This window comes from Equus przewalskii, chromosome 1 (assembly GCF_037783145.1).
Source record: "Equus przewalskii isolate Varuska chromosome 1, EquPr2, whole genome shotgun sequence".
NCBI classification, from domain to species: domain Eukaryota; kingdom Metazoa; phylum Chordata; class Mammalia; order Perissodactyla; family Equidae; genus Equus; species Equus przewalskii.
In genome coordinates, this window is record NC_091831.1 from 138,616,266 (window position 1) to 138,643,394 (window position 27,129).

The 27,129-nt window shown below is 40.7% G+C and overlaps 2 protein-coding genes across 7 annotated transcripts in view; both read left to right on the plus strand.

Moving 5' to 3' along the window:
- Positions 1 to 15,662, plus strand: part of MYO5A (myosin VA) — a 187,240-nt gene extending 171,578 nt beyond the window's left edge. For all 5 annotated transcript variants that reach the window (XM_070624215.1, XM_070624196.1, XM_070624199.1 and 2 more), the window contains 6 exons: positions 1,914 to 2,003; positions 3,593 to 3,743; positions 5,956 to 6,238; positions 7,737 to 7,911; positions 9,085 to 9,165; positions 9,454 to 15,662. In XM_070624215.1, the coding sequence (XP_070480316.1) occupies positions 1,914 to 2,003; positions 3,593 to 3,743; positions 5,956 to 6,238; positions 7,737 to 7,911; positions 9,085 to 9,165; positions 9,454 to 9,606 (933 nt within the window). In that variant the 3' untranslated portion in view covers positions 9,607 to 15,662. The remainder of the gene's footprint in view (positions 1 to 1,913; positions 2,004 to 3,592; positions 3,744 to 5,955; positions 6,239 to 7,736; positions 7,912 to 9,084; positions 9,166 to 9,453) is intronic.
- Positions 15,663 to 26,216: 10,554 nt separating this feature from the next.
- Positions 26,217 to 27,129, plus strand: part of MYO5C (myosin VC) — a 92,386-nt gene continuing 91,473 nt past the window's right edge. The window contains exon 1 of one of the 2 annotated variants that reach the window (XM_008516242.2): positions 26,217 to 26,432. In XM_008516242.2, coding sequence (XP_008514464.1) covers positions 26,406 to 26,432 — 27 coding nt within the window. In that variant the 5' untranslated portion in view covers positions 26,217 to 26,405. The remainder of the gene's footprint in view (positions 26,433 to 27,129) is intronic. The other variant, XM_070624238.1, reaches the window with a different exon arrangement.

Genomic DNA, 27,129 nt, shown 5'->3' on the forward strand with positions numbered 1-27,129 from the left:
CGGGATGAACAGTAATCAAAATTAATTTGACATAATTGCATTTAATTGTGGAGTAAATTTAGTTTCTTCATAGACAGAAATAGTCTGCTTTGAGGTCTTACTTAGAACTGAATTGAAAATATGTCGTGCAGTCCATATATATAGGGAATATGATGCTGTAGTTAAAATAGGTATTACATAAGTTCAATAATACATGGCTCATTCATATAAAAAGATGTCTGATAAAAGATTAAAATTTTTCTTCCAACTTTTCTTCCCGTTATTCTCCAACTCCCCGTAATTTTCCTTGTTACCTGAAATGCCTGGTTCCGTATAAGAAGCAACACACAGATACTAATCAGAGAGGGAAGATTTGCAAGAGACAGCAAAATTATATAATAGAGCAGAAAGCCCTACATAACATGGTAATTACTGAGTCACGTTGCATAATCCGCCTCTTGACTCTCGAGAAAAACAATGAACCTTATTCTTAGTTTTAACTCAGCTGTTTCTGTGAGGAGCTAAGAGAATGTGCTCCAGGTACTTTGCTTTCTGATTATCTAACTTAATGAGAACTCTTTTTTTTGAATCAAAATATTCTCTCATTTGGTTTGATTTGATTTGTTGAAGTATGATTGACATGTGACATTACATTAGGTTCAAGTGTAGTTGAGAACTTTTAGGATGGAGATAAGTGAATAGTTAACGTGCCCAGTGGACTCTCTCAAGTCTAAAATGTCTTTCATGAACTATGTTTTGTAACTGTGGTAAAATATACTAACATAAAATTTACCGTTTAACCATTTTTTAGTGCACAGTTCTGTGGCATTAAGTACATTCACATTGTTGTGCAACCATCACTACCATCCATCTCCAGAACTTCTTCATCGTCCCCAACTGAAACTCTGTACCCATTAAACACACCCTCCCCCCAACCCCTGGTAGTGAATTTCTGACAAATGCTGGTTCTCAGTCCATGTTGTGCAGATAGATATTCTGTGTAATTACATTCTGCAGTGCTTACTAAAGCATGGAGTTTCTGAAGATTTAACATTTAAAAGTTGATGAATGTCTTCTGAATGTAACTCATTTGATTTTGGGTGTATTGATACTATATTGCACTTAGATAGACTGCAAGTTTTACTACCTCTTACGTCAGGTCCCACAAAGACAACAAAGCCAAATCACAAAGTTTTCTCCCTCTCATCTTAATTGCAAGAAGATGTTTATCTAATTTGACTAATTATTGTAGCAAATTGTATAAAGATTAAAAGAAGTGGGTACCTGGAACATAACACCTTTTTGATATCATTTAAAATTGACATGCATTTGTCTTACATCCCTGTTTTGAATTGAAATGTATTCATCTTGCATCCCCGTTTTGATTTAGCAGCTGGTTATTTGACATGTGGCCCAGTGCTGATGAAGAGCCAAGCAGCTTCCCTTGTCTCTACTGCTCTGCACAGGACTTGCTCCATGCCATTTCTGATCCACTGCTCACAAACTGTATCAGTGACAAGATTTTTAACCTACTCTGGCTCTCAGTGCCTCACAATCTTTGTGATTCCCTTTTATGTCTTTAGTCTTTTCTGATTCCCTTCAGTAACCCCGAGGGAAGTAAGTCTGGGTAACCTGTGGCTAGGCGAATTTTTTACTGCTTAAAGGGACTGCTGTGCTTACCTCAACTGAATGACTGGGCATCATTTTCTAATGGCAAGAAAATGGATGCCACGCAAAGTAACAACCAACCAATAAACCCAAGTAGTTGAGATTCTCTAGTGATGATGTAAGACTTTACAATTGCAATGTGATTTATTTTTATCATTATTTATAATGGTAACTGAAAGAAATGGGACGTCTGGTATCTGTTGAGTTTTTTTCCGGTTGTTATTTCCCTAAGGAAAAAGCAAATTTAGACTTATTCTTTCTTTCAGAAAAGAGGTGATGATTTTGAAACTGTCTCCTTCTGGCTCTCTAACACATGCCGATTTTTGCACTGCTTGAAGCAGTACAGTGGAGAAGAGGTGAGAAAACCTTGACTATAAAACCAGCTTGCTATACTTGCTCTGGTCTTTTTAGGGACAAATTTTCAAGCACAAAATGGTTAACCATTTGTTACTTGGAAACCTGAGTTCAGGGGTGGCCTGGAAGTTCACAGCTTGGTTTGATGTTTGTTATTTACTAAACAGTGAATTGAGAAGTGACATAGTTCTTCCCTCTGAGAGTCCGTATTTTGAGAAAGCACAGCAGAAATAAAATGAGCATTGGTCAATGAGTAGTTACCAACAATGAAACTTTTTGTCAATATGTGTGGAAGTCAGCTTTTCAAGGACTAATATAGGAATATTGAACTATTTAAAGAAATTAATCAATTTTGGCTTGCCGTAATACATGAAAGGTGATTAAGACACATCTCTTTCAATTTGTCCAAAAATCTGTTTTGCTTTTGTTTTGTAGTGACTTGTTCATCAGTTTGATAGACTTCATATTTCAAATTTATGTAATGTATTAATAATTACCACTTACTAAGGGCTGCCTAGTATGTATCAGACAGCACTTACTATACACTATGTTATTTAATTCTTACAACATCTCTGTGAGGCAGGAATTATAACCCAGTTTTATAGATGAGGAAACTGAATCTCAGTCATGTTCATCCATTTGCCCAAGTTCTCTCAGCCATAAGGAACAGAGCTGGGATTCTGGGTCTGCCCACCTCCAAGGGCCTGTGCCCCTACCCACTGCTGTCCTTGCCTCCCCATCCTCTGCTGGGTGAACAGGCAGAGAAGCTGAGCAGTAGCACTTCCTGAGTGCACAGAGGCTAGAGGTAGGGCACTGCCCTGGCAAATGATGGGAGATACAAATATGAGCAAGACGTGGTCCCAGAGGAGATGGGATTGACAGACCAGCATCCCCCAGAGGGTCCCTACTTATAGATCATGTTGTTAAGTGGGTTGTAGGGAGGCAGACGCTTGACCATGGGCAGGATCCACCACATAGAAAATTGCCTTTGTCAGGCAGTGTCTGACAAAGGACCTGCCTATACAGATGACTTTCCATTTTAACAAATACCACCAAAAGATTCCTTTCTAAGCTCAGACTGAAAATCATGTATGGATACCATAAAACAGAAAAGAGAAATTTTTAATTTATTCACTGGTCTCTATAGAAACTGGTCTATTTTAAGATTGTGTATGCCCTATGGGTACAATATTTATAAGTAGGACTTAGAACTAATGAACTGAACTTAAGAGATTAGTACTTTAGATAATTTAGTGTTTGGCAGTAAACATCTTGTTTCGTAAATGAAAACACTCAATTTTTTCAAATTAAGTTCCCCCATCTTGTTGCATTGACATTGCTGTTGGAAAGGCTTAAATGCTAGGTTGCCAAGTTTAGATATTATTCAAAAGCTAGTAAGTGGAAGGGGGATATGATGGAAACAAATACATACAGCATTTGAGAAGGATTATTCTGGCATTTATGTGTGGGATGGATGGAAACTCTTTGGAAAGAGGAAAAGAGAGCATGAGGATGCTGATGAAAACAAGATAGTTAAACAGAAGAGAGATTTTATTTCATGTATATCATTAACTTTGCATTATGGCTCTAGGGCTTTATGAAACACAACACATCTCGCCAGAATGAACACTGCCTCACCAATTTTGACCTGGCTGAGTACCGACAGGTGCTAAGTGACTTGGCCATTCAGATCTACCAGCAGCTTGTGCGGGTGTTAGAGAACATCCTTCAGCCAATGATCGGTAAGGCCAGGGCATTGCTGACATCGAGGTCTGCCCACCTCATGTGCCCACCAGTAGATGACCAGCAGTGACACATGTTTCAGAGCACATATTCATATGGGGAACATACAGTAGTAAGACTCAGTTCTAAAATTAGCTGAGGAATCCCAGAACATGGGCTGTTAGCCATGACTAACTAGGATACACCAAAATCACTGCTTCCACATGATCGAAACAGCAGGATCTGGATTCCCTCCCCAGTGCTGTATGCCTCGCTCTGAAGTTTGGGTTATGCTTTATACCCAGCCATAGACCTCATGTCTCGTCCAGTTTTCAGAAACACTTTCAACTTTGGGCTGGCACACTGCTACACTACTCCATCTAAAACTAAGGAGCCTGGGAAGGGTTTGTGCTTTGTCTCACAGGCTGCAGTAAAATGGTTGGGAGGCTGCCATGGCAGTAAGAGGTCTCAGACACCACAGGCTGGGTTGTCCATCTCATGGCCCCTAGGGAATGGTTAAAGGCAGTTTGGTTTAACGTAGCAGTTTCTCACTGGATGAGTGACTGGTATGTGTGTGTGTGTGTGTGTATGTTTCTATATGTATTCAGCTAAGTGTGTGATTCCATGCACCTCTCTTTATACGTTTGCAGTCATTCCAGGTGTTTATGTATCATGCTACCTATGTTCCTTTGGAATGTGTAGCATGTGTGAAGTAGGTAGGAATTAGGAGACATGTAAAAATTACAGGCTGCTAATTTTGAATGCATTGAATTAAAAAAAATTTTTTTTAAGTTACCAAACTGTTATCCTCGGGCAAATAATCAAATATCCTCTTGAGGCTACTCCCTGCTACCTTTTCTTTCCCCGCCCATGTGTTTTCCACATTTCCACAACTTCTTCATTTCCCTTCTCTTAGCTCACATTTTCCGTCATAGGCCCACAATTAAACAACTAGAAACACAAAAGGCTGAGGAAGCCATAGGAGATGGCAGTGATTTCATCAGTTGTTCCCTGAAAGGCCATGCATTTAAAGCAACCTTGGTCAGCTACAATGCAAGAGCTATCAGAGGCAAAGAAGGTCAGCTGTAGCCAACCTTTCTATTTTTGCCTGTTTCTATTGGCTGAACAAGAAGTTTGCCTGTAAGATGTCCCACTTTAAACAACTACCCCCATCACTCAGTGACTTAACAGCTACAAACGTTTTGAGTCAGTCTGAGGTTCTGTAAGACTGCATATAGTACCAGGAGATAGAAAAATGAATCAGGCATGGCCTCTGCTGTCAAGGGGCTCCCAGTCCAGGGAGTGGGCCTCCCGAAACCATCCTAGAAGAGGCGTAAGCCAAATGCTATGGGAGCACAGTAGAGGGAGCAGCAGTGCCCCGGATGAGCAGACTGAGTCTTGGGAGGCAGAGGCTAACCCGAGGTTTCTCTGTGCCTGTGGCAAGCTCAGGACAAGGACGGGCCCAGCTCTCCAGCCCCACACAACTGCCCTGCCTGAGTTTTCTCCAAGACATGCCCAGTCTCCCGCCTTCCTCGCTGCTTGATTTGCTTGCCTCTGGGCTCAGCTAGCACTGGAGAATGCTTCTCTTCTCCCTACCTGCTCCTGACCCCTCTCTCAGAAACCCTCCCAAGACACCACACACTTGTGCTCTTACAAGGCTACTGCTTCATGTTTCAGAAAATACACCATTAAGATTAATTTCTTGGTAAATTTTTGTATTTAAGAATTATTTCTTCCTTAAAGTTTAAGATCCAGAAGCCCTTTTTTTGTGAAGTTCTTTTTCCCCTCTATTTTTTTTTTAAAGATTGGCACCTGGGCTAACAATTGTTGCCAATCTTCCTCTTTTTTTTTTAAGGATTGGCACCTGGGCTAACGACTGTTGCCAATTTTTTTTTTTCTGCTTTATCTCCACAAACCCCCCCTGTACACAGTTGTATATCTTAGTTGCCGGTCCTTCTAGTTGTGGGATGTGGGACCCGCCTCAACGTGACCTGATGAGCAGTGCCATGTCCACGCCCAGGAGCCGAACACTGGGCCACGGCAGTGGAGCACACGAACTTAACCACTCGGCCACGGAGCCGGCCCCTTTTTCCCTCTATCTTGATGCTCAGATAATTTTCCTAAATTGAATGTGTGTTTGTGTATATGAGAGTGTGTGTGTGTGTGTGTGTATGCACATGAAACAAGTTTCTTTCCAGATCTTCTCTTGTAACACTTGAACTCCTCCTGCAGTCTCTGGCATGCTGGAGCATGAAACCATTCAGGGCGTATCTGGGGTGAAGCCCACAGGGCTAAGAAAGCGGACTTCCAGCATCGCCGATGAGGGCACCTACACACTGGACTCCATCCTCCGGCAGCTCAACTCCTTCCATTCGGTCATGTGTCAGCACGGCATGGACCCCGAGCTAATCAAGCAGGTGGTCAAGCAGATGTTCTACATTGTGGGGGCCATCACCCTCAACAACCTCCTCCTGCGGAAGGACATGTGCTCCTGGAGTAAAGGCATGCAGATCAGGTGAGCAAACACCAACACCTGTGGTGGCCTCTTCTCACTGCCCCACCCACCTGCCAGGGCGCAGAGAGCCGATGGCGTTCGAGGTCACGACACCTGATGTCTGCAGCCCCTGGCCAAGCAGCAAGGGAAGACCGGGCATGGAGCCGCTTTCCCTTCCCCTGCTGGACTCCCCCACGTCCTCCATTACTGCTCCCCGCTGTGCCTTTCCTCAGGTTCCACTCGCTGCTTGTTAGGAACCTGCTCCACTGGGGTGGGAACTCCCTTGAGGGAGCGGAGAGATGGTGAAAAATATGTAAAGATGAGATAGCTGCTTCCTCTCCTTTTCTGTGTGTTTTAATTGTAAAATAACAGGATATCAAATTGTAATGAAAAGTTCTAATGTTTTATTGCTCCTAGAAATTTATTTTTGACAAAATACCTTTTTGTACCTATGGCAACAAGAATATGTCTAGTAGATCTTGTACTAACATTTGAAACATGCCCCTTTATATGTTAAGAAAAGCTGCACACAATTTTATGCCCAACTGCTCCTCAGCATAACCTCATTATCATAATAGAATTGATTTTTTTGTAATAATTTATTTTAAAACAGCTAGAATATTCACCAAGAGGGGGAAAAAAGGATTTCTCCTATAAAAGTCTTTAGTTACTCAGTCGCAGGAAACTTTAGTGTTCTTTTCAAATTTTCTGTTCTGACCAACATCATTGTAGTTAAGAAGATAATGCCTTCCACTCAAGTATTAGAGTCTATTTCTCTAGAAGCTTTGTTTACACATGTGCAACACCTGTCGTAAATCATAACACTTCCTATTTGCCTGATTACTAAGTTGTGATTGTGAGTCCATTCGCCTTATTTTAGTTTGAGAACCACTGTCACTTGGTTGACCACCTCATGAAACCTCAGCATCTGTGTAGTTTCCGTGTCTCTGTATATTTGAGGTCTTCATCTTTTCCAGTGGCCCCCACTTGCCCTTCTCTCCTTCCATCACCCAGCCACTATCTCCATCACTCAGCCTCTTCCCTAAAGAAGGCTGGAGCACAAAGTCTGTGTGAGGGGATCTTGTTAGCCAGTTCACTAATTTGGGGTTTGACTTAAGGAAGAGAGAGTACTTAAAAGATTATTGATTCTCACCTCTGAAGTTATCAAAAAAGCTAGAAGGTGTTTTCTGGTCAGCTGTTTCATAAGGACACAGCCATATTATGTGTTCTATTTTGTCTTTCAGCGAGTCTTACTTCATAACTTTTGTTATAATGGCTATATATCTATCTCCCATTAAAGATAATTATATTCTCTATTCATTTACTCTTATATAATCATGATTATAAACCTCATGACTATTTATAATGATAAATTTTTAAGCACAACTGATAAAATTTAAGAAAATTGAACAAAAATACTGCCTGTCATTTTAACTGAAATTTGGGACAAAGCCACACACAAAAAAATTAAGACATTTATGACAACATTCAGTAAATTTGCATTTTTTTTTTGGCATAGGTACAATGTCAGTCAGCTGGAAGAATGGTTGCGTGACAAGAATCTGATGAACAGTGGGGCTAAAGAAACCCTGGAACCTCTCATTCAGGCTGCTCAGCTTTTGCAAGTGAAAAAGAAAACAGATGATGATGCAGAAGCCATTTGTTCCATGTGCAATGCGTTAACTACTGCCCAGGTAAAGCAACTTTCTCTTTTATGAAAGAGTTTAACGTTCTTCGAGGGTGATATTTAGGGAAGCAAAGCGGTCTTCTAGCTACTGCTCCTGTCTCTGAGCCGACTGTATCTGTGTCAGAGAAGATAGGCATCTATCCAGATCTGGAAGAAAGTAATGCTTTTCAGTGCTGATCACAGTCATCCACATTCAAGATTCAGGAATTACTGATTGAGTGTCTACAGTGTCCTGCATAATGTTCCAGGCACTAAGATACAGCCATGAACAAAACAAAGTCCCTGCTCAGGGGGTGGACATACCATGGAGCTTGTATTCCACAAAGTAATTTTCAATATTATTTGATAATTGAATGGTTCTTTAGACTTCTCTATTTTAAGACAGATAATTCTTGTTCCTTCAGTTCAGTAAATGACCAATTGAGCTCCTATCTCAAGGCACCTTACTTTTTTCTGGGGGAGATACTTCAGTAAATTAGGAACAATTCCTGCCTAAAAGGAACTTCGAGTTTAGTAGGGAAGACAGATGTCCCAGCTGATTCTACCATAAGAGTTCTAGCAAGTTCTATAGTAAGATATCTGAAGGAAGGGCTGAGGGGCAATAACTGAGGTCCCATTAAGCTGGGTCTTGAAGTGAAGGAAGTGAGAAGGTGGGGAGGGCCTTTGAGGACAGTGTCCACAGCATGAGGCAAGGCATAGGCATAAACAGGCCCTTTTTTTGCCCAGTTATTTCTGTGCTGACTCGGGGACTTTCTTAATGGTCATCACATTTCTCATGACATAGAAATCTCACATAGATTATACACAGAACATGTACAGAAAGTAGCTAGATGGATACTCAGAGAACCCTGTTAACAATGGCCACTTGGGGAGACTCGGAGGATGGGAGTGGGGGCACTTGTACTTTTCATGTTGTGTTCTTTTGTACAGTTTAGATGTTTTTCCAAATTTATATTGCTTCTTAAAATGTGCAAATATTAGATTAATACAGTCGTATTGTAAAAATTCAAATCATAAAGGTAAATGTGCCTTCAGGCCAGCTCCTCCTCCACTTTTGTTCTAACCCGGTCCTGAGTAGCATTGAAAACTGTGTGCACAGATCTTTCTAGTTTTCCAGATTATAAGCACTAGTGTATCTTTGATAATATGCTGAAAACTTTGATCATTTCATTTCTCACAGATTGTCAAAGTGTTAAATTTGTATACTCCAGTTAATGAGTTTGAAGAACGAGTGTCTGTATCGTTTATTCGTACTATACAGGTAAGATCTCCCAAACTTTCTTTTTCTTTGATTCACCAACCCAGTCATTTGAATGGAAATTTTATAATTTATTGAAGGATAATATGTTTTTTATTGTATTGTTTCATTTTAGTTTTACAGTGCATTAACTTTTTTGATAACAGCTTATTGGAAAAATGAAGTGATTTTAAAACAAATATAAACATTCTTCATTAGTCGAGGACTTTTTGGTAGAATTTTTGGCAGAAAAAAAATCTTCGTAGATTCAGAGAACTGATGCTCTTTGTTTTGTTTTTTTAATCTCCTCAGATGCGTTTACGAGACAGGAAGGACTCTCCTCAGCTGCTCATGGATGCTAAACACATCTTTCCTGTCACCTTCCCTTTTAACCCATCCTCTCTCGCGCTGGAAACCATCCAGATCCCAGCCAGCCTGGGCCTGGGCTTCATATCACGGGTCTGAACGTGAGGGCAAGGCAAACAGGGACAGTACATTTCTTGCCTGAAATAAGAACCCATTATTTCCAGTGAGCTACTGAAAACACATTTTTAAAGAGAAAGTACTGATTATCTCCTAAACAAGAGGTTCTTAACTGGAAATCTCCCTAGAATACTTTCATCACCTTGGAAAGAAAGATAGGCTCCTTTGTACTGTGTTACCTTTATAGCAACACTCATCCGCGAGCAGTTAGGTATCCTGAGTTTACATGCAGGTGAATGACGAAAGGAAGGAAGATAAATGTGTCTTCAGATGCCAGCATCTAAATGGTATAAAAAAGGTAAATTCCAGATATGAGCTGTTGTTAGGAAGGTGCCAACAAAGAACGTCGTCTGCACTACGCAGAACTGAAAGAAAAATCGCCGTTGAGTACGTATCATATCAGTTTAGGAATCAGTTATGCTGATATTGTCAAACTGGATCAAAGAAATAAACTGGCAATATGTAAAGTAATTGGTCAAGTAACTTGCTTATATGTGTCACTATGATACAGAGATACTAAGAGAATGTTGGTTTGCTGTATAGCATAGAAGTCCATTTGTACTGTAGTTTACTGAGCATTTTAAATTGCTGCTACATACCGTGTTCTTTAAAATGTAAGCGATATTCTTAGTAGGCACTACAACAATAAGCTTCTCTTTTATCAACTCTGTTTACAATTCAGTCCGGTCACAGTTTTAACTGGAGTATGTGCGAATATCTACAGATTCCTCTGCCCAAGTAGCAGACACTGGGAAGTCCTGCAGTAACATGACCAAATGTTTGACATTTAGGGGTAGAATTAGACAAAGTGGCTCTTGTTGGTGTCATTATTTATTCAGGGTGTATGACACCGATGTGCTTGTTAGTTTTCCCTGGGTGGATATCACATCAGGGGACAGTGTTCTGTGAAGTGACTTATTTTTAGTTCCCAGATCTGATGCCTGCAGTGCATATTTTCAACCATGACAGGTTTTCTTTCTTCTTCTTAATTTATTAAGAATTAATCTCAGTCACTATCTAGAGAGGATTGTCAGAATATTCATGATTCAGGTCTTGAAACTTGATTAGCCTATAAGTTATGCAAAAGAAGGTGTATAATAAATAATTATGATTCAGTTTTTTTAGGCTGTGGAACTTCTGTAAATATTCTCAGTACTACTAGATACTTTAAAAAGCATCGTAGTAGTAATACTTTAAGATTTGTATAAGAATATAAGAAGATTGCTGAATTTTACAGAGGATTTCCTTCAATAAGACCCACATTCTATAAGTTTTCATTCTGAAATCTGAATAAATATATTCTCCATTTTTCTAGAAATCTTATACAATAAATCTTTCAGGTTGTGCAAAAGCAAGTTCTTAGCTTTCCTCAGAAACTGTGGATCTGAATTACAATCATAAATTTATATAATTTAACTGTTAGATGGTCTAGAAAAAATGACATCTTATTAAAATATGTGCAATATTATTAATGGAAATCAAACAGTTTCAAGTCAGTGATAAAAATTGTTATTAGAAGATAGTCAACTTATTTGGGCTTCAAATTCCTCGTTTATACAATAAGAGGGTTGGACGGCTGATTCCGAAGGTCCCTTCCACATCTGAGCTCCTCTCCTCCCAGTGCCTGGATCGGAGAGAAATGAGCTGCTCTTACTCAGTAAGTTCACCCTCTCATGGAAAGATCAGTGTTCGGTGCCTGTTAATTCTGAGGGATTAATAAAATAGAAAGTCACAAGTTTGTGTAGCTATAACCTTTCTTAAATGTACATGATTTACATACATGCTTTTAGAAAGTTAGTTTATTTTTTATTGAATCATGTACAGCTGTATTCAGTTTGGATACATTTAATTTGCAAAACCAACCAAAAACACTACTAATTCAGTCAGATTCTCTGAGTTTTCCCTGGTTGTCAGTGTGGTTTTCAATTAACTCTTAACAACCATTTCCTTAGTATGAATGTGTCAGCATCTAAGAGCATGGGTGGGACTTGGGTTGGGGGTTGCTAGAAAAAGCCCACCATGGTACAGGCTGTCCACCCCAGACGCCAAAATCCTCCCAGGCCCTTCCCAGCTTAGTCCTGTGTAGCTTGTCCCACGCACACCCTGAATCTTATCAGGGCTTCAAGATCACGCTGTGGCTCCCACAGCCACTGCAGCCCTTGATCTTAGCCCCAGACAGCCAGATCCTGAAGCATCTCTGGTCTGGGCCTTTCTCTCTCTCCTATCTCCTGTCTTTCTGCGGTCAAGTGCTGGAGCCTCTGTTCCACACCGGGGCCAGCGTCCCTCCTGTTCAGGGACGGCCACACAAAGATTATGCTATTCCAGGGCTCCAACTTCAAGACCTACCCAGAACCCCAGATGGGGATCCGAAGTAACTTCTCTCAGCATCTTTAGTCATACCAAGAATACAACCAGAGAACCCCAAGATCTGATAAATGATGCTGTGTACAACTTTCTTGAGGATGCAACAATATTCTGCAAACTGTGGGGATGCTTTGGCCACTCTGAGGACTGCTCACCCTTCTCGCTCTCCATCCACACTTTCTCACCCAGCTTCAAACACACCTCCAGCAGCCTCCCACCCACCCATTTATCTGTTCTCTCTTCCCTCTCCCTCAGCCGAATCCTAGATCCTATTACCTGCACACTCGTCTGCCCTGACGGTGTTGAAGGCAGTGGATGGAGTCAGCCCACAAGCCCTGCTGGCTCCCTGGTTGCTTACCTTCTGGCCATTCTTGGCACAAGTTCTTGTTGGTCTCACTTCTCTGCAGTACATTCTTTACTATTGTCATTAATTTGCTTTTTCATAAGTCCTCTAAGACACACAATAGAAATTCAAAGAAAGATCTTGAAAGAACAGTTGGTCATTGTCTCCATAGCCCCTTCAGTAGTCTCCACCCCACTCACCTTACACACAGACTCAGCTCACACCTTGGAATGCAAAGCTGAAAAATTAGAAGCACTTTCCCTTCTCGTAGCTTTCCTTAGGTTTCAGGCTTTGATCTGCCTCAGCGTAACCACAAAGAAGGGGAAGATTAACATGGGATAAGAGCCACGAAGTGTAGCTTCATGATTCCTGAGGAAGTTTTGAGAATTCCTCATATACCTGACACTTCTTTTGTCAGGTGCAAAGGTACAAAAATATATATTCCAAAGCCAACTGAAAGGAGATTTGGGGATTCGGGTCAGTTTATATGATTTGCTTTATTTCCTTCATTTCAATGGATAATTGAGAGTTGACTCTTTCTGGGTGAGTCATGATGTGTAATATAGATCAAATCTTTCAATAACAGTGGAGGAGGTTATAGAAATACTTGGAGGATTCAGTAGAGTGATTGCTGTGAGAAATTACTTTGCTGGTTATGCTAGGTAAAGGGGTACTGGCCACTGTCCTGAGAAGTCCTCACACAATTCTTTCTCCCCCTCCCCCTCCCCCCCCCACTCACACACACACACACACACGCACACACACACGCACGCACACACTCACCAGTTTGTAGAGTTCCCCAGGAGGCATAATCAAGGATCCTCGGGGTAACTTCAACTGTTCAGGATAAAACAGCGAAAATGAGTGTGTGACCCTCACATTCTGCTCCCGAAAGCAGTGTAGAAGCAGTCCCTTGTGTCTGGCTGTGCTTTACTTCAGCGCTTTCCCTGTGTTACCTCCCTGTGTCCTCACAGCAGCACTGGAAGGTAGAAAGGGGAGCTTCTGCACTCTTCTGTGATGATAATTTGAGAGACGATAAGGTCAGTGACTCGCCTGAGGTCACCTCAGCCACCACTTTCCCACATGCAGCAGTGGCAGTGAGGGCAGGTGCCAGGCAGGAGACTTTAGAGAGTCGTGAGTTTCCCTTCTGTTCCTCCCAGTGCCCGTGGGGTGCCCCGGCTCAGCAAGAGGAGCCCTTTTTCCTTATCGGAGTTGGCACCTGGCTTTGGGGACTGAGCAAGTACCCAGTTCTCTGTACTACAAGAGGAAGCGCCCAGAGCCTGGTAGTTTTCTTTTTGTCACAGTTACCTGTTGGGACTAGGTTTGACTTTTTAAAGAATCAGCCCTCCCTGGAGGGTGCACTCCTCTGCGCTTAGGTCATTAATTAGCAGCTGGCTGTCAAGCCTGCGGGAAGCACTGACAGCCTCCTAAAAGTTAAGAGGAAGGTCACAACACAGCCCTCAGAGTCGCTGTTAGGGCCATGAGGTGAGCTGTGGGCCTGCGGAGATCCTGGTCCCTTCTGCGGGCTGTGGCCTGGACAGGCCACATACAAGTCTGTGTGTTTGAATGTTACAGTGTATGCATGCTGCCAGTGTGTCCTGTGGAGCTAGGAGTGTGTTGTGTGCATGCATGTGGAGAGGCTCTGTTGCCGTGGCCTCTGTTCATGGGGAAGTGCACTGTCATTTCTCAGGCTGTGCCGTGAGGGCCGCCTTAACCCCTGCTCCCTTCCCTCCTAGAGCTGCCTTAAGTTCTCTGGAACTTTCCCTCTGCAAGAGGATGTCTTGCCTGGAGAGGATCTCTCGCCCTGTTTCTCAAGGTTTTGTGAGGGCTTTGGTTGGGTGTGGCCTCCGACCATTAGACCATTAATTCTTTTCTTCCCTTCCTGCATGACCCTCTCCTTCCGTTACTTCTTCCTTTTGTTTTCTGTTATTTCCAAACAGGTATTTTAGAACTCTGAGGCTGCAGCGCTCTCAGAGGCAGTGAAACGTGGGCTTACAGAGTGTCCCTGAGTTTGGGGGCTCTGTGTCGCAAGTAAGCAAATGAACTTATGGGAGAAATAGAGAGAGACGTTAGATTCTCAGTAATACTTAAATGGCTTGTTTTCCACCGACCTGTGCTTAATACAAGTAAAGGGTACAATGGTAAAACCTTTCATGGACATTCTTTAAAAAAAATTTTAAGAACCCTGTACTATAAAAGATTGAGTGAAAACAGGAAAGAGTGCTCTAAGTTCCAATCCATTGTATTATCCTAAATTAAGTCAACCTGGAGTTAACAGTAGCTTTCTCAATAGGTCAAGAACCCGAAAAGTGCTATGTAAGATATCTGCCCAAAGGCATTTTATACATTGTTTTATTTTATAATGTGGTCTAGCCCAAACATTTATTAGCTTAATTTAATGGGTGTTATTAGATTCATAAAATGTCTGAAAATGGCTAACATTTCCTTAGTATTGTAACACTGCTTGAAATATTTGAAAGAAAAATGTTTTTTGAGTTGAAACTGGTGTGTATAATTCAATGTCTGGTAGGTCAGTACATTTTCATGCATTTTTCAGAGTCAACAGTTTGAAATATTGTTACCATATGTTATAAAACTTTAGCCTACATTTCAGCCTCTCTGAATTACTTGAGCCATTTAATTGTTTCCAACAAATGGTGAATTTTTCCTTTCCATGTGGATATGTGTTGTAATTTATGATTCCTCGCTATGTATTTTTGTGGAATCCTGAAGTAACGTTGACTTTTTGTGTGCTTGGAAAATTTAAATCGCTCTAACGGTGTTGCACAGAATGAGATCATGACATTTAACAAGTTGTATTTTAATTATTAACTTTAATTGTTAACTTACTGTGAAATGAATATGCCTTTTAACTACCATGAAATTGAACATTGCAGTTTTCCAAATATTTTTCATTGTTGAATCTGGAAAAATGATTCTCCTTTGATCTACATAGAAAAACATGAAATAGTTAATCTTTAAAAAGTTCTTAGGTAAAATATTCATCCATTGAAAAGGAAGCAGAAGTACTGAGAAGTGAAAGGCGTTATCAACCAACTCTAGTTTTAAACTGAGCCCATCCCAGCATATCTCACATGAAACTTTTAAAAGTAGGTTAAGAATTCACCTCATATCAACAACAGCCTTTGAAACATAGGTTTTCACTAGATATCACCTAGTGCTAAGATAAAAACCAAAACAATATCAGGTTGACATTTATGCTCTAAATTTGTAGTTGTCTAATGTTGTACTTAGTAAATGTGCATCATTAATGCGATATTCTCCTAGGTATTATAGAAAACTGTTCAAATAAAGATATGGATATAAAGGATTTTTGTTGGTGTCTTATGAATAAACCCACAGCACATGGAACATGGATCATACACCAACAGAGACCACATTCTGGGCTATAAACACGCCTTTAAAATTTAAAAGAATAGAAATCATGTAGTGTATACTTTCAGGTGACAACAGAATTAAACTAGAAATCAATGACAAAAATAGCTGGAAAATCCCTAAATACTTGGAGATTAAACAACACACTTCTAATAACACATGAGTCAAAGAAGAAATCTCAAGAGAAATTTTAAAATATTTTGAAATAAATGAAAATACAACTTATCAAAATTTGTGGGATGCAATGAAAGTACTACTTAGAGGTAAATTTATAGCATTGAATGCATATATTAGAAAAGAAGAAAGACCTAAAAATCAGTCATCTAAGCGTCCATGTTAGGAAACTAAGAAAAGAAAAGGAAATTAAATGCAAAGTAAGCTGAAGAAAAAAAATAAAAATTAGAGCAGAAATCAATGAAATAGGGGACAGGAAATCAATAGAGAAAATCAATGAAACCAAAAGCTTATCAAAAAAAAGAGGGAGATGACATAGTAAATTAGTGGTTGCTTAGGGCTAGGAGGAATGGGGATGGGGGGGAGTGGGGAATGGGGCAATAACTAAAGGGCATGGAGTTTCTTTTTGAGATGACAAAAATGTTTTAATTGACTATGGTAATAGTTCAACACATCTGTGAATATACTAAAAACCACTGAGTTGTATACTTTAAATGGGTGAAGTATATGGTATGAGAATTATATCCCAATAAATGTATTTTTTATTTAAATAAATTTTGGCTTCTGGTATGGCAGACTGAGGAGCTCAGCAAATTCTCAAAAAAACCAAGGACAACACTGGACAAAGTGTCAAAAACAACAATTTTACGGATCTGTAAATTGACCAAGAGCATACAACAAATTAGTAGCGGTTATCCACAAAAAACCACTGCACTCTGAGTAAGAACAATGGGAGTTTGACATTCTTGCATGGGCCTGCTCCCATCGTCCTCCCCTCCCCCAGCTCAGATGGCATGGTAGTTCTACAAAGTAGAGCAAGCTCTGAAAACCAGCAGCTTTGCCTTTGGGGGGGCTCGCTTGATTTGGAGTGGAGTGCAGTAAAAACCCACACCCAACAGTCACAGTTGTCATCTCAGAACTGTGAGAGAATACCCAGTTTGTGGTACTTTGTTACAGCAGCGGTAGGAAAGTCATACACTATTAATCGAGTATGTGTGCTAAGTTAAGATGCACATGTTAATCCTTAGAGGAACTACTAAAAATTAAATCAAGAAATAGCGTTTTTGTAAAAGGTGAGAGTTAAAATGGTGCACTAAAAAAGAAAAACTATCACCAAAAATGTCAGTAAAGGAGAAACAGGAACAAAAAAAGACATGAGCCAGGTAGAAAACAACAAATGACAGTCATAAATCCAACCATATCAATGATTACATTAAATGTGAATGGATTAAATGCTTTAATCAGAAGGCACAGAATGTCAGACTGGATCTAAAAAAACAAGACTCAACTATAAGCTGTCTATAAGAGGACATTTTACAATGATGAAAGAGTCAAGTTATTGGGAAGATATAACAATTATAAATGTATACATGGTAAAGTAAGAGAAGTGAGCAGTTAGTGGTAGAAGGAGAAAAAAGAAATGGGGACACTCGTGAGCCCCGTGGTGCCACATGTAGATCCACAGACACTCTTGGCAGCAAGCCTTGCCCAGATCTTGGTGAGAGTTATTCCTCACCAGATCCAGATCTTAGTGTTATTTCTTGGTTCCCATTCCACTATGATTCCCTTGCAGTGTCTGCCCACTCCCCAGCTTGCCCAGGGTTTCCTAAAGAGAGGCAGTCAGAGTTTGTTCCTTGTCCTCCAATATCCATTTTCCCTTCTTTCAGCCCAAAACTACCTTTCCCAGGCTCCTGTGCTGCTAGATGTGATCAAGTGGTCTGGGAAGGAGCCTTAATATGACTCCTCTGCCCATCTTCTTTGTGAGAAAGAAATAAGCCTTGCCTGAGACCTTGTTTAAAAAAAAAAAAAATCTGTACACACCTAACAGAGCCCTAAGATACACAAAGCAAAATTTGACAAAATGGAAAGGAGAAACTGACAACCCAACAATAGATGGAGTCATCAATATCCGTTCTCAATAATTAATAGAACAACTGGACAGAAAACCAGCAAGAATATAGACTTGAAAACACTATCAACCAACTTGATGTAACTGACATTCATAGAACACTACCCTAGAACAGCACAATCCGTATTCTTTTCAAGTCTACACTGATCATTCTCCAGGATAAATCACAGGCAAAACAATAAAACACGTCTTAGTACATTTAAAAGTACTGAAATCACACAAAGCGTGTGCTCTGACCACAGTGGAGAATGGAATTGAATTAGAAATCCGCAACCAAAAGAAATTTTCAAAATCCCCAACCACTTGGAAATTAAATGACACTTCCAGATAACAAAGAAGAAATCACAAAAGAAATTAGAAAATATTTTGAACTGAAAGAAAATAAAAATGCTTTGGAACGTAGCCAAAGCAGGTCATAGAAGGAAACTGAAAGCTTTAGATGCCTTTATTAGAAAAGAAGACTTGTCTCCAATCAGTAACAAGATTCTACCCTAAGAACCTAGGGGAGAAAAAAAGTAAACTAACCCCAAAGCAAGCAGAAGGAAAGAAACAATAAAGATCCAAAGGGAAATCAATGAAATGGAAAACTGAGACACAAAAGAAAATCAAGGAAACCGATGAAAACATTAATAAAATTGACAGAATTTTACCCAGATTGACTACGCAAAAAAGAGAAAAGATACAAATTACCAAAATCAAGAATGAAAGAGGGAACATCATTCCTGAGCAGGGTCAAGACTAGGAGAAGGCAAACAGGCCCTGAGGGAGCAAAATGTAAGGAGGCATTCACTCTCAGGGGCACGCAAATACAGGGTCAACACCTGAGAGTGGGTGCCTCCTTAAATTTTATACCCTAGGCTCCTCATCTCTCACCCAGTCCTGGCCCTGCTACAGAGAGCCTATAGAAATGAAAAAGATAATACAATACCATGAATGACTTTATGCCAACAAATTAGACAAATGAAATGGGCAAATTCCTAGAAAGACACAAATTATGAAAACTGACTCAATAAGATATAAAACTCTGAATAGACTTATAACAAGTAAAATAAATGAATAATTAAAAATCTTATAAAGAAAAGCCCAAACCAGATGGCCTTTTTGGTAACTTTTATAAAATATTTAAAGAAATAACACCACTCTTCAGGAACTCTTTCATAAAATAGAGGAGAGACCACTTCCTAACTCATTCTATGAGGCCAGCATTACCCTGATACCAAAGCCAGACAAAATACATCGCAAGAAAGCTACAGACCAATATCCCTCATGAAGACAGATGCAAAATCCATAACGTAACATTAAAAACTGAATCCAGCAACACATAAAGAGTATTTACATACCACAACCAAGTGGGATTTATCCCAGCAATGCAAAGTTGGTTTAACATTAAAAAATCAATCACTACAGGGGTGGCCCGGTGGCGCAGCAGTTAAGTTTGTATGTTCCTCTTCTCCGCAGCCCAGGGTTCACCAGTTCGGATCCCGGGTGCAGTCATGGCATCGGTTGGCAAAAGCCGTGCTGCAGTAGGCATCCCACATGTAAAGTAGGGGAAGATGGGCATGGATGTTAGCTCAGGGCCAGTCTTCCTCAGCAAAAAGAGGAGGATTGGCAGTAGTTAGCTCAGGGCTAATCTTCCTCAAAAAAAAAAAAAAAAAATCAATCACTACAACATGGGGCTTACCCAGTGGTGTAGAGGTTAAGTTTATGAGCTCCACTTTGGCAGCCCAGGGTTTGCAGTTTTGGATCCCGGGCGTGAACCTACATACCACTCATCAAGCCACGCTGTGGTGGCATCCCATATACAAAACAGAGGAAGACTGGCACAGATGTTAGCTCAGGACCAATCTTCCTCAAGCACAAAGAGGAAAATTGGCAACAGATGTTAGCTCAGGGCCAATCTGCCTAACGCACACACAAAAAAATCCATCACTGTAATATACCATATCAATACTATAGAGAACAAAACCCACACAATCATCCCAAGAGATGCAGAAAAAGCATTAACAAAATCCAACACCCATTCAAGACTTTTTTTCTTAATCTCATAACAAACTAGGAATAGGAGGAACTTCTTCAGCCTGACAAAGGACATCTATGGAAAAACAGACAGCTAACCTCATAGTTAATGGCAAAATACTGAATGATTTTCCCCTAAGATTGGGAACAAGGCAAAGATGTCTATTTGTTCTTACCACTGCTATTTCACATTGTGCTGGTGGTTCTAGCCAATGTAATAGGGCACCAAAGAAAAAAAATTAAACATACCCAGATTGAAAAGAAAGAGGTAAAAAATGCATTTGTTTGCAAGGGACATAACCTTGTATGTGAAAAACCCTAAGGAATCCACAAAAATAATCACTAGAACTAATAAACTAGTCCAGAAAAGGTTAGAAGATAGAAGATCAATATACGAAAATCAATTATATTTCTATATACTGGCAATAAACAACCTGAAAATGAAATTAAAAAAACATTCATATACATTTCATATTAACATCAAAAAGAATAATATGCCTAGAAATCCATTTAATAAAAGAAGGGCAAGACTTGTACCTGGCAAACTACAAAACATTGCTGAGAGAAATTAAAGATCTAAATGGAGAGGCATTCCCTGAACTGGAAGACTTGGTCCTGTTAAGATGGGAATTCTCCCCAAATTGATCTACACATTTAACACAATCCCTATCAAAATCCCAGTAGGCTTTTTGGTAGAAATTAACAAGCTGAAACTAAAATTGATATGAAAATGCAAAGGACTCAGAATAGTCAAAACGATTTTGAAAAAGAAAAACAAAGTTGGAAGAACTTCATTTACCAATTTCAAATCTTACTGTGAAGCTCCAGTAATGCAGACAGGTGTGGGACTGGCATAAGTACTGACATAATATCAACAGAATGGAAGTCAACATCCAGAAATCATGGTCAAGTGATTTTTGACCAGGCTGCCAAAGCAAATCAATTCAATTCTTTTCAATAAATGATGCTGGAACAATTTGAATACCCAAACATAGAAAACAAACAAACAAAAAAACCCCATTAATTTAGACCCTTACCTCAATAGCGCACACAAAATTTAATCCAAAAAAGTTCATAGTCCTAAACGTAAGAGCTAAACCTACAAAACTTCTAGAAGAAAATCTTTGTGATTTTAAGCTTGGCAAAGATTTCTTAGATATACCACCAAAAGCATGATCCATAAAAGAAAAAGAATTGATAAACTGGCTTTATCAAGATTTAAAAGTTGGTGCTGCGAAGGACATCATGAAGAAAATGAAAAGACAACCCACACAGTGGGAGAGAATATTTTCCAATCATGTAGCTGATAAAGGATTGATGATTCGTGACCAAAATACACAAAGAAAGATGGATTCAAGGCCTGCATTTATCTCCCCTTCCTCCAGAAGCTCCAGTGAATGATGATAAACTCAAGAAGCGAAAGAGAATGGAAGAGGAGTCAGACAACCATCATTTACTTTCACGAGCCAAGAAGGCTGAAACCTAAACTGGCAGAGCAGGGAGCCCCAAAGTCATCGAGGTCTCATGGCCAAACTCGGAAAAACTCCAGCACAGGCCTCAGAGGAAGCAAGTAACACTGAAAGTGGCATAGCACTGAAAATAGAACTCGCTGAAAATCTGTTTAAGTAGCAGTTCACATGGACTATAGATGTGAACAGAAATTTCACAAAAGAGAATCCCAAAGCAGTCAATAAATAGCCATGATGCAAATGCAAATTGAAACCACCACGAGACATCACAACACCCTCAGAGAGGCTAACATCTAAAAAACTGACAGTATCAAGTGTTGGTAAGGATAGTAAGCAACTGAAACTCTCATATCCTGCTGATACAAGTTGAAATTGATATATATTTTGTGTGTGTGAAGAAGACTCTCACTGAGCTAACATCTGTGCCCATCTTCTTCTATTTTACATATGGGACACCGTCACAGCATGGCTTGATGAGCAGCATGTAGGTCCATGCCCAGGATCCAAACCTGCAAACCCCAGGCCACCAAAGTGGAGTTCATGAACTTAACCACTATGCCACCAGGTCAGCCCCAGAAATTAATATAATTTTTTAAATTCTTTAGCAATATCTACTAAAGTTGAACATTGCATACCTTACAATCCAGCAATTCTGCTTCTTTATATATCCAAAAGAAATGCATATATCTGTGTATCAAAAGACCCATATAAAAATGTTCATAGCAGCATTGTTAATAATAACCACAAACTGAAACAACCCAAATATTTAGCAATAGGATAAGGAATAAATAAGTTGTAGAATATTTATACAATGGAATACTACACAGGAAGAAAAAATAGCAAACTATAGCTACATGCAACAGCATGGATAATAGTCATGTAATAAAGCAGATGCAAAAACGTTACACACATGATCCATTTATAAAAACATCCAAAACAGGTAAAAGTTCGGGGCCAGCCCGGTGGCACAGTGGTTAAGTGTGCATGTTCCACTTCTCGGTGGCCCTGGGTTGGCCGGTTTGGATCCCGGGTGTGGACATGGCACTGCTTGGCATGCCATGCTGCGGTAGGCGTCCCACATATAAAGTAGAGGAAGATGGGCACGATGTTAGCTCAGGGCCAGGCTTTCTCAGCAAAAAGAGGAGGCTTGGCAGCAGTTAGCTCAGGGCTAATCTTCCTCACACAAAAAAAAAACAGGTAAAAGTAACTGATGGTGATAGAAGTCATAACAGTGATTATCTTTGAGGGGTAATGACTTGAAGGGACGTGGAAAGTTTGGGGATGTTGGAAATGTTCTGTCTGGATCTGGGTGGTGGTTACTTGGGTGTGTCAATGTGTTCCATGTGTAAGAATACAGTGAACTGTACACTTATTTGTGCACTTTTCTGCATATAATCTTATTCTTTGATAAAAATTTTATTTAAAGAAAAAGCAGTTAGACCTTTAGATTCTCTTCTTGATTCTGAGCAGCCAGGCAACTGTCCCTACCCACTTTATGTTCTTTTCTTTTTCTTTATGTTATTGTTTTGGACAATAGGTGCCCCAAATTGAATTTACGATAATCCTCTTCTTGTGAAACCTAGCACTGTTGGTCCCTGCCAGACCCTTTTAAATTTTGGAGGGGTTCCCCTTCTTTCTTTATCTCCAATCTCATTTTTTGTAGATTTAATGGATGACTTTGTAATTTATCATCCACACTTTTATTTAAATATACTTGTATCTGTGAACAACATACAGTATGCAGGGTTTTTTGAGTTTTAAAATATATATAAAGACTTGTGCAGACACAGACATCAACAGAACAGAACTGAAAGCCCAGAAATAAAACCACACATCTACAGACAGCTCATCTTTGACAAAGGAGCTAAGAATATACAACGGATAAAGGAAAGTCTCTTCAACAAATGATATTGGGAAAACTGGACAGCCACCTGCAAAAGAATGAAAGTAGACCATTCTCTTTTGCCATACACAAAAATTAACTCAAAATGGATTAAAGACTTGAAGGTAAGACCTGAAACCATAAAACTCCTAGAAGAAAATATAGGCAGTACACTCTGAGACATCGGTCTAACAAGGATCTTTTCAAACACCATGTCTACTCGGGCAAGGGAAACAAAAGAAAAATAAACAAATGGGACTTCATCAGACTAAAGAGCTTCTGCAAGGCAAAGAAAATCAGTAACAAAACAAAAAGACGACCAACAAACTGGGAGAAAATATTTGCAAATCATATATCCGACAAAGGGTTAATCTCCAAAATCTACAAAGAACTCACATAACTCAACAACAACAAAAACAAACAACCCAATCAAAAACCGGGCAGAGGAGATGAACAGTCATTTTTCCAAAGAAGATATACAGATGGCCAACAGGCGCATCAAAAGATGTTCAACATCACTAATCATTAGGGAAATGCAAATCAACACTACACTAAGATATCACCTTACACCCATTAGAATGGCTATAATTATCAAGACAAAAAATAGCAAAAGTTGGAGAGGACATGGAGACAAGGGAACTCTCATACACTGTTTGTGGGAATGCAAAGAGGTGCAGCCACTATGGAAAACAGTATGGAGACTTCTCAAAAAATTAAAAATAGGAATACCACACGACCCAGCTATCCCACTACTGGGTATTTATCCAAAGAACTTGAAATCAACAATTCAAAGAGACTATGCACCCCCATCTTCATTGCAGCATAATTCACAATAGCTAAGACGTGGAAGCAACCCAAGTGCCCAACAACGGATGAGTGGATAAAGAGGATGTGGTACATATATCTACCACGGAATGCTAGTCAGCCATAAAAAAAGATAAAATTTGCAACAACATGGATGGATCTTGAGGGTATTATGTTAAGTGAAATAAGCCAGACAAAGAAAGACAAACAGGATATGATTTCACTCATATGTGGAAGATAAACACATGGACAAAGAGAAAAGATTAGTGGTTACCAGAGGGGAAGGGGGTCAGGGGGTGGGCATAAGCGGTAAAGGGGCACATATATATGGTGACTGACAATAACGTACAACTGAAATTTCACAATGTTATAGACTATAATAACCTCAATAAAATTAAAATCAAAAAAAGACTGTGCTAGACGTCTACTCAGCCCTGTTTTCTCTCTCTCTGAGGGCTATAGGGAGATCACGTCTGTTCCTACTAGCAGCTGTAGAGCTGTCCATTGTATGTGTATACTATTGTACTTATTCCTTCTCCTATTGAGGGATACTTGTGTTTCCAACTCTGACATACAACTGTTGTGATGAACATCTACTTATCTGTCTCTTTGGGTGACTATGTGAGAATTTTTCTGCCTAAACTTTTCACTAATATTCTCAAATTGCTCTCTCGAATGGGAATATGAGTCTAGTTCCCACCAGCTGTGTGAGCAAAACAGTTCTTATTTTCTCACACTCTAGGCAGCAGTTGATGTTGTCCAACCTAAATATTTTCGCCAGTCTGACGGGTAAAGTGATATCTTGTTATTTTCACTTGTATTTCTCTGATTACTAATAAAGTTGACATCTCTTCATATGCTAACCAGCCATTTGAGTGTCCCCATATGCAAACAGCCTATTAATTTGCTGTCAATTTCCAAGTTTTAAAAATTGGACTTCCTATCTTTTTTCTAACCAATTTACAGTAGTTTCTTATATATTCTAGGTTAGTATTAGTTATTAATCATTTGTTGGTTGTTTAAATTGCAAATATATTTCCTACTGTTGACTCTATTTGTGAATGGTGTTCCTCACTGAACAGAAATCTTTCATTTTGATGACCTCAAATCCATCATTTTTTCCATCTATGGCTGTGCTTGCATCTTAAGACATTCTTTCCTAACCTAACATGTAAAAGATATTATCCTTCATTTTTTCCTAGTAATTTCTTGCTTTGACTTTTAAGTTTTAATCATGAATCCATCTGGAGTTTATTTTTGGATGCAGGGTTTGCCATGGACTCACTTTTCTTGTTACCCCACATAATGGGCCCATTTATTAAGTAATCTTTTCTTTCCCCTGCTGGTCCTCAAGGCCACCATATAATGCAGGGCCCTGTTAGTGGGCTTCATTCTGTTCCATTATTCATTTATCCATTCCCATGCTAGTATCACACTGTTTTAATGACTATGGCTTTGTGATATCCCTTAATACATGGCGGGGCAAATCTCTGTTTTTTGTTTTGAGAGTTGTCTTAGTTATACATGGACTTTTATTCCATATGAAAAATAAACTCATTTTATAATTCTCCAAAAGTCCTGCTAGGATTTTGATTCCAATTCTATGAGGCTTATATATTAATTTGTGTACAATTAGCACCTGTACAATATTAAATATTCCCATCCATGAAAATGGCTTATCTCCCCATTTATTCAGGCCTTCCTTTATGCCTTTGAAGAGAAATTGAAACACTTTCTCCACAAAGGCCAAGTGCATTTTTGTTAGTGTAATCTCTGGACGCTTCATATTTTCGTTGATACTGTCTTATTTTCTATCTCACTTTCTATCCTATTTTCTGAATGGTTATTGCTCCTATAAAGAAAAAGTTTTCATTTCTTTATTTGATTTTGAATATGGTCACACGGCTGAATTCTCTTAACAAGTTCCAGTAGTTTGTTGATTTCCTGAGGCTTGCTTTCTATGGACACGGTCATATCCTCTGCTCTTTCCAGTAAACACGCTGCGACCTCAGGGAGCTGGAACTCGGGCCGGGAGCGTCTCAGAACACACCTGCTGGCTGCCTCCAGGAGTCGCCGAGTCCCGGCTCCGGCCGCACCGGGCCCAACGCTCGGCCCCCGCGCCAGATGCACCGACTTTACAGCCCAGAACTGGCCGGGAGGACGGTCGCGCCCCGCTCGCAGCCACCGCCCCAGCCAATCACAGCGAGGCCTCGCCAAACTGGGTCGGGAAGGACCAATCGGCGACGCTCTCCTCCCGGGGCGCCCGCCCTCGGGAAAGTTAGCCGTTCGCAGAACTTCTCCCGCGAGATGGTCCAGCGCTGATTCCTGGGGCTTCCACGCTTTCTGCCCGGGGCCCCAGAGCGGCGCGCCGGACCCGAGCCTCGCACCGGCGCGGCCCTCGAGCGACGCCGGCTCCTCTCGCCCATGGCGGTGGCCGAGCTCTACACGCAGGTAGGCGGGGGCGCGCGGGAGGGAAGCGGGCCCGGCGCGAATGCTGACTGTACCTGGCGCCCGGGCCACACCTGTGCACCTGGCACGCTCGCCCGGAGGAGGGGCCCGGAGTGTCGCCCCCGCGGGGCTGCGGTCCCTGTGCACGAGGAAGGCGCCCCCGGAGCCTGGGTCCCTCCGGATGGGAGACCGAGTGGGAGGGGCTTCCCCTCTCGTCCGCAGCTTCTCGGTGTCTGGTGTCCAGGGGTCGCGCGACACCCCCCACCGTCCCCCGCGACCTTCGACCCCCTCCTCCCGCGCCACGAGTGTAATCAGAGTTGCCCGCGGGACGTAGAAACTTCAGACGTAGGCCAATACCAGCATCCGTAATCTTCCTGACCCACCTGGGAGCCCCTTGAACAACTTGGCACAGGAGTTTAGCGCCACAGTATTCAGGATGCTTTGTAGAATTCCTGGGTCTTCAAAATACTGGCAAATGCTTTGAAGTTCCTCTGATATCCGAAGCTGCAGTCTCACCCGTGGTAGAAACTGAAGGCTTTTGGGAACCCAGGGGTCCTGACGTGCAGTCACAGGTTCTTCACCTAACGTTGGGTGCTTTGCAGTTTATAAAATGCCTTTCACATTCACCCTGACTCCAGGAAACCCTCTAGAGCCTTCCTTCAAAACCTCCTCTTCCCCCAGGCAGAGGGCTTCACCCCTT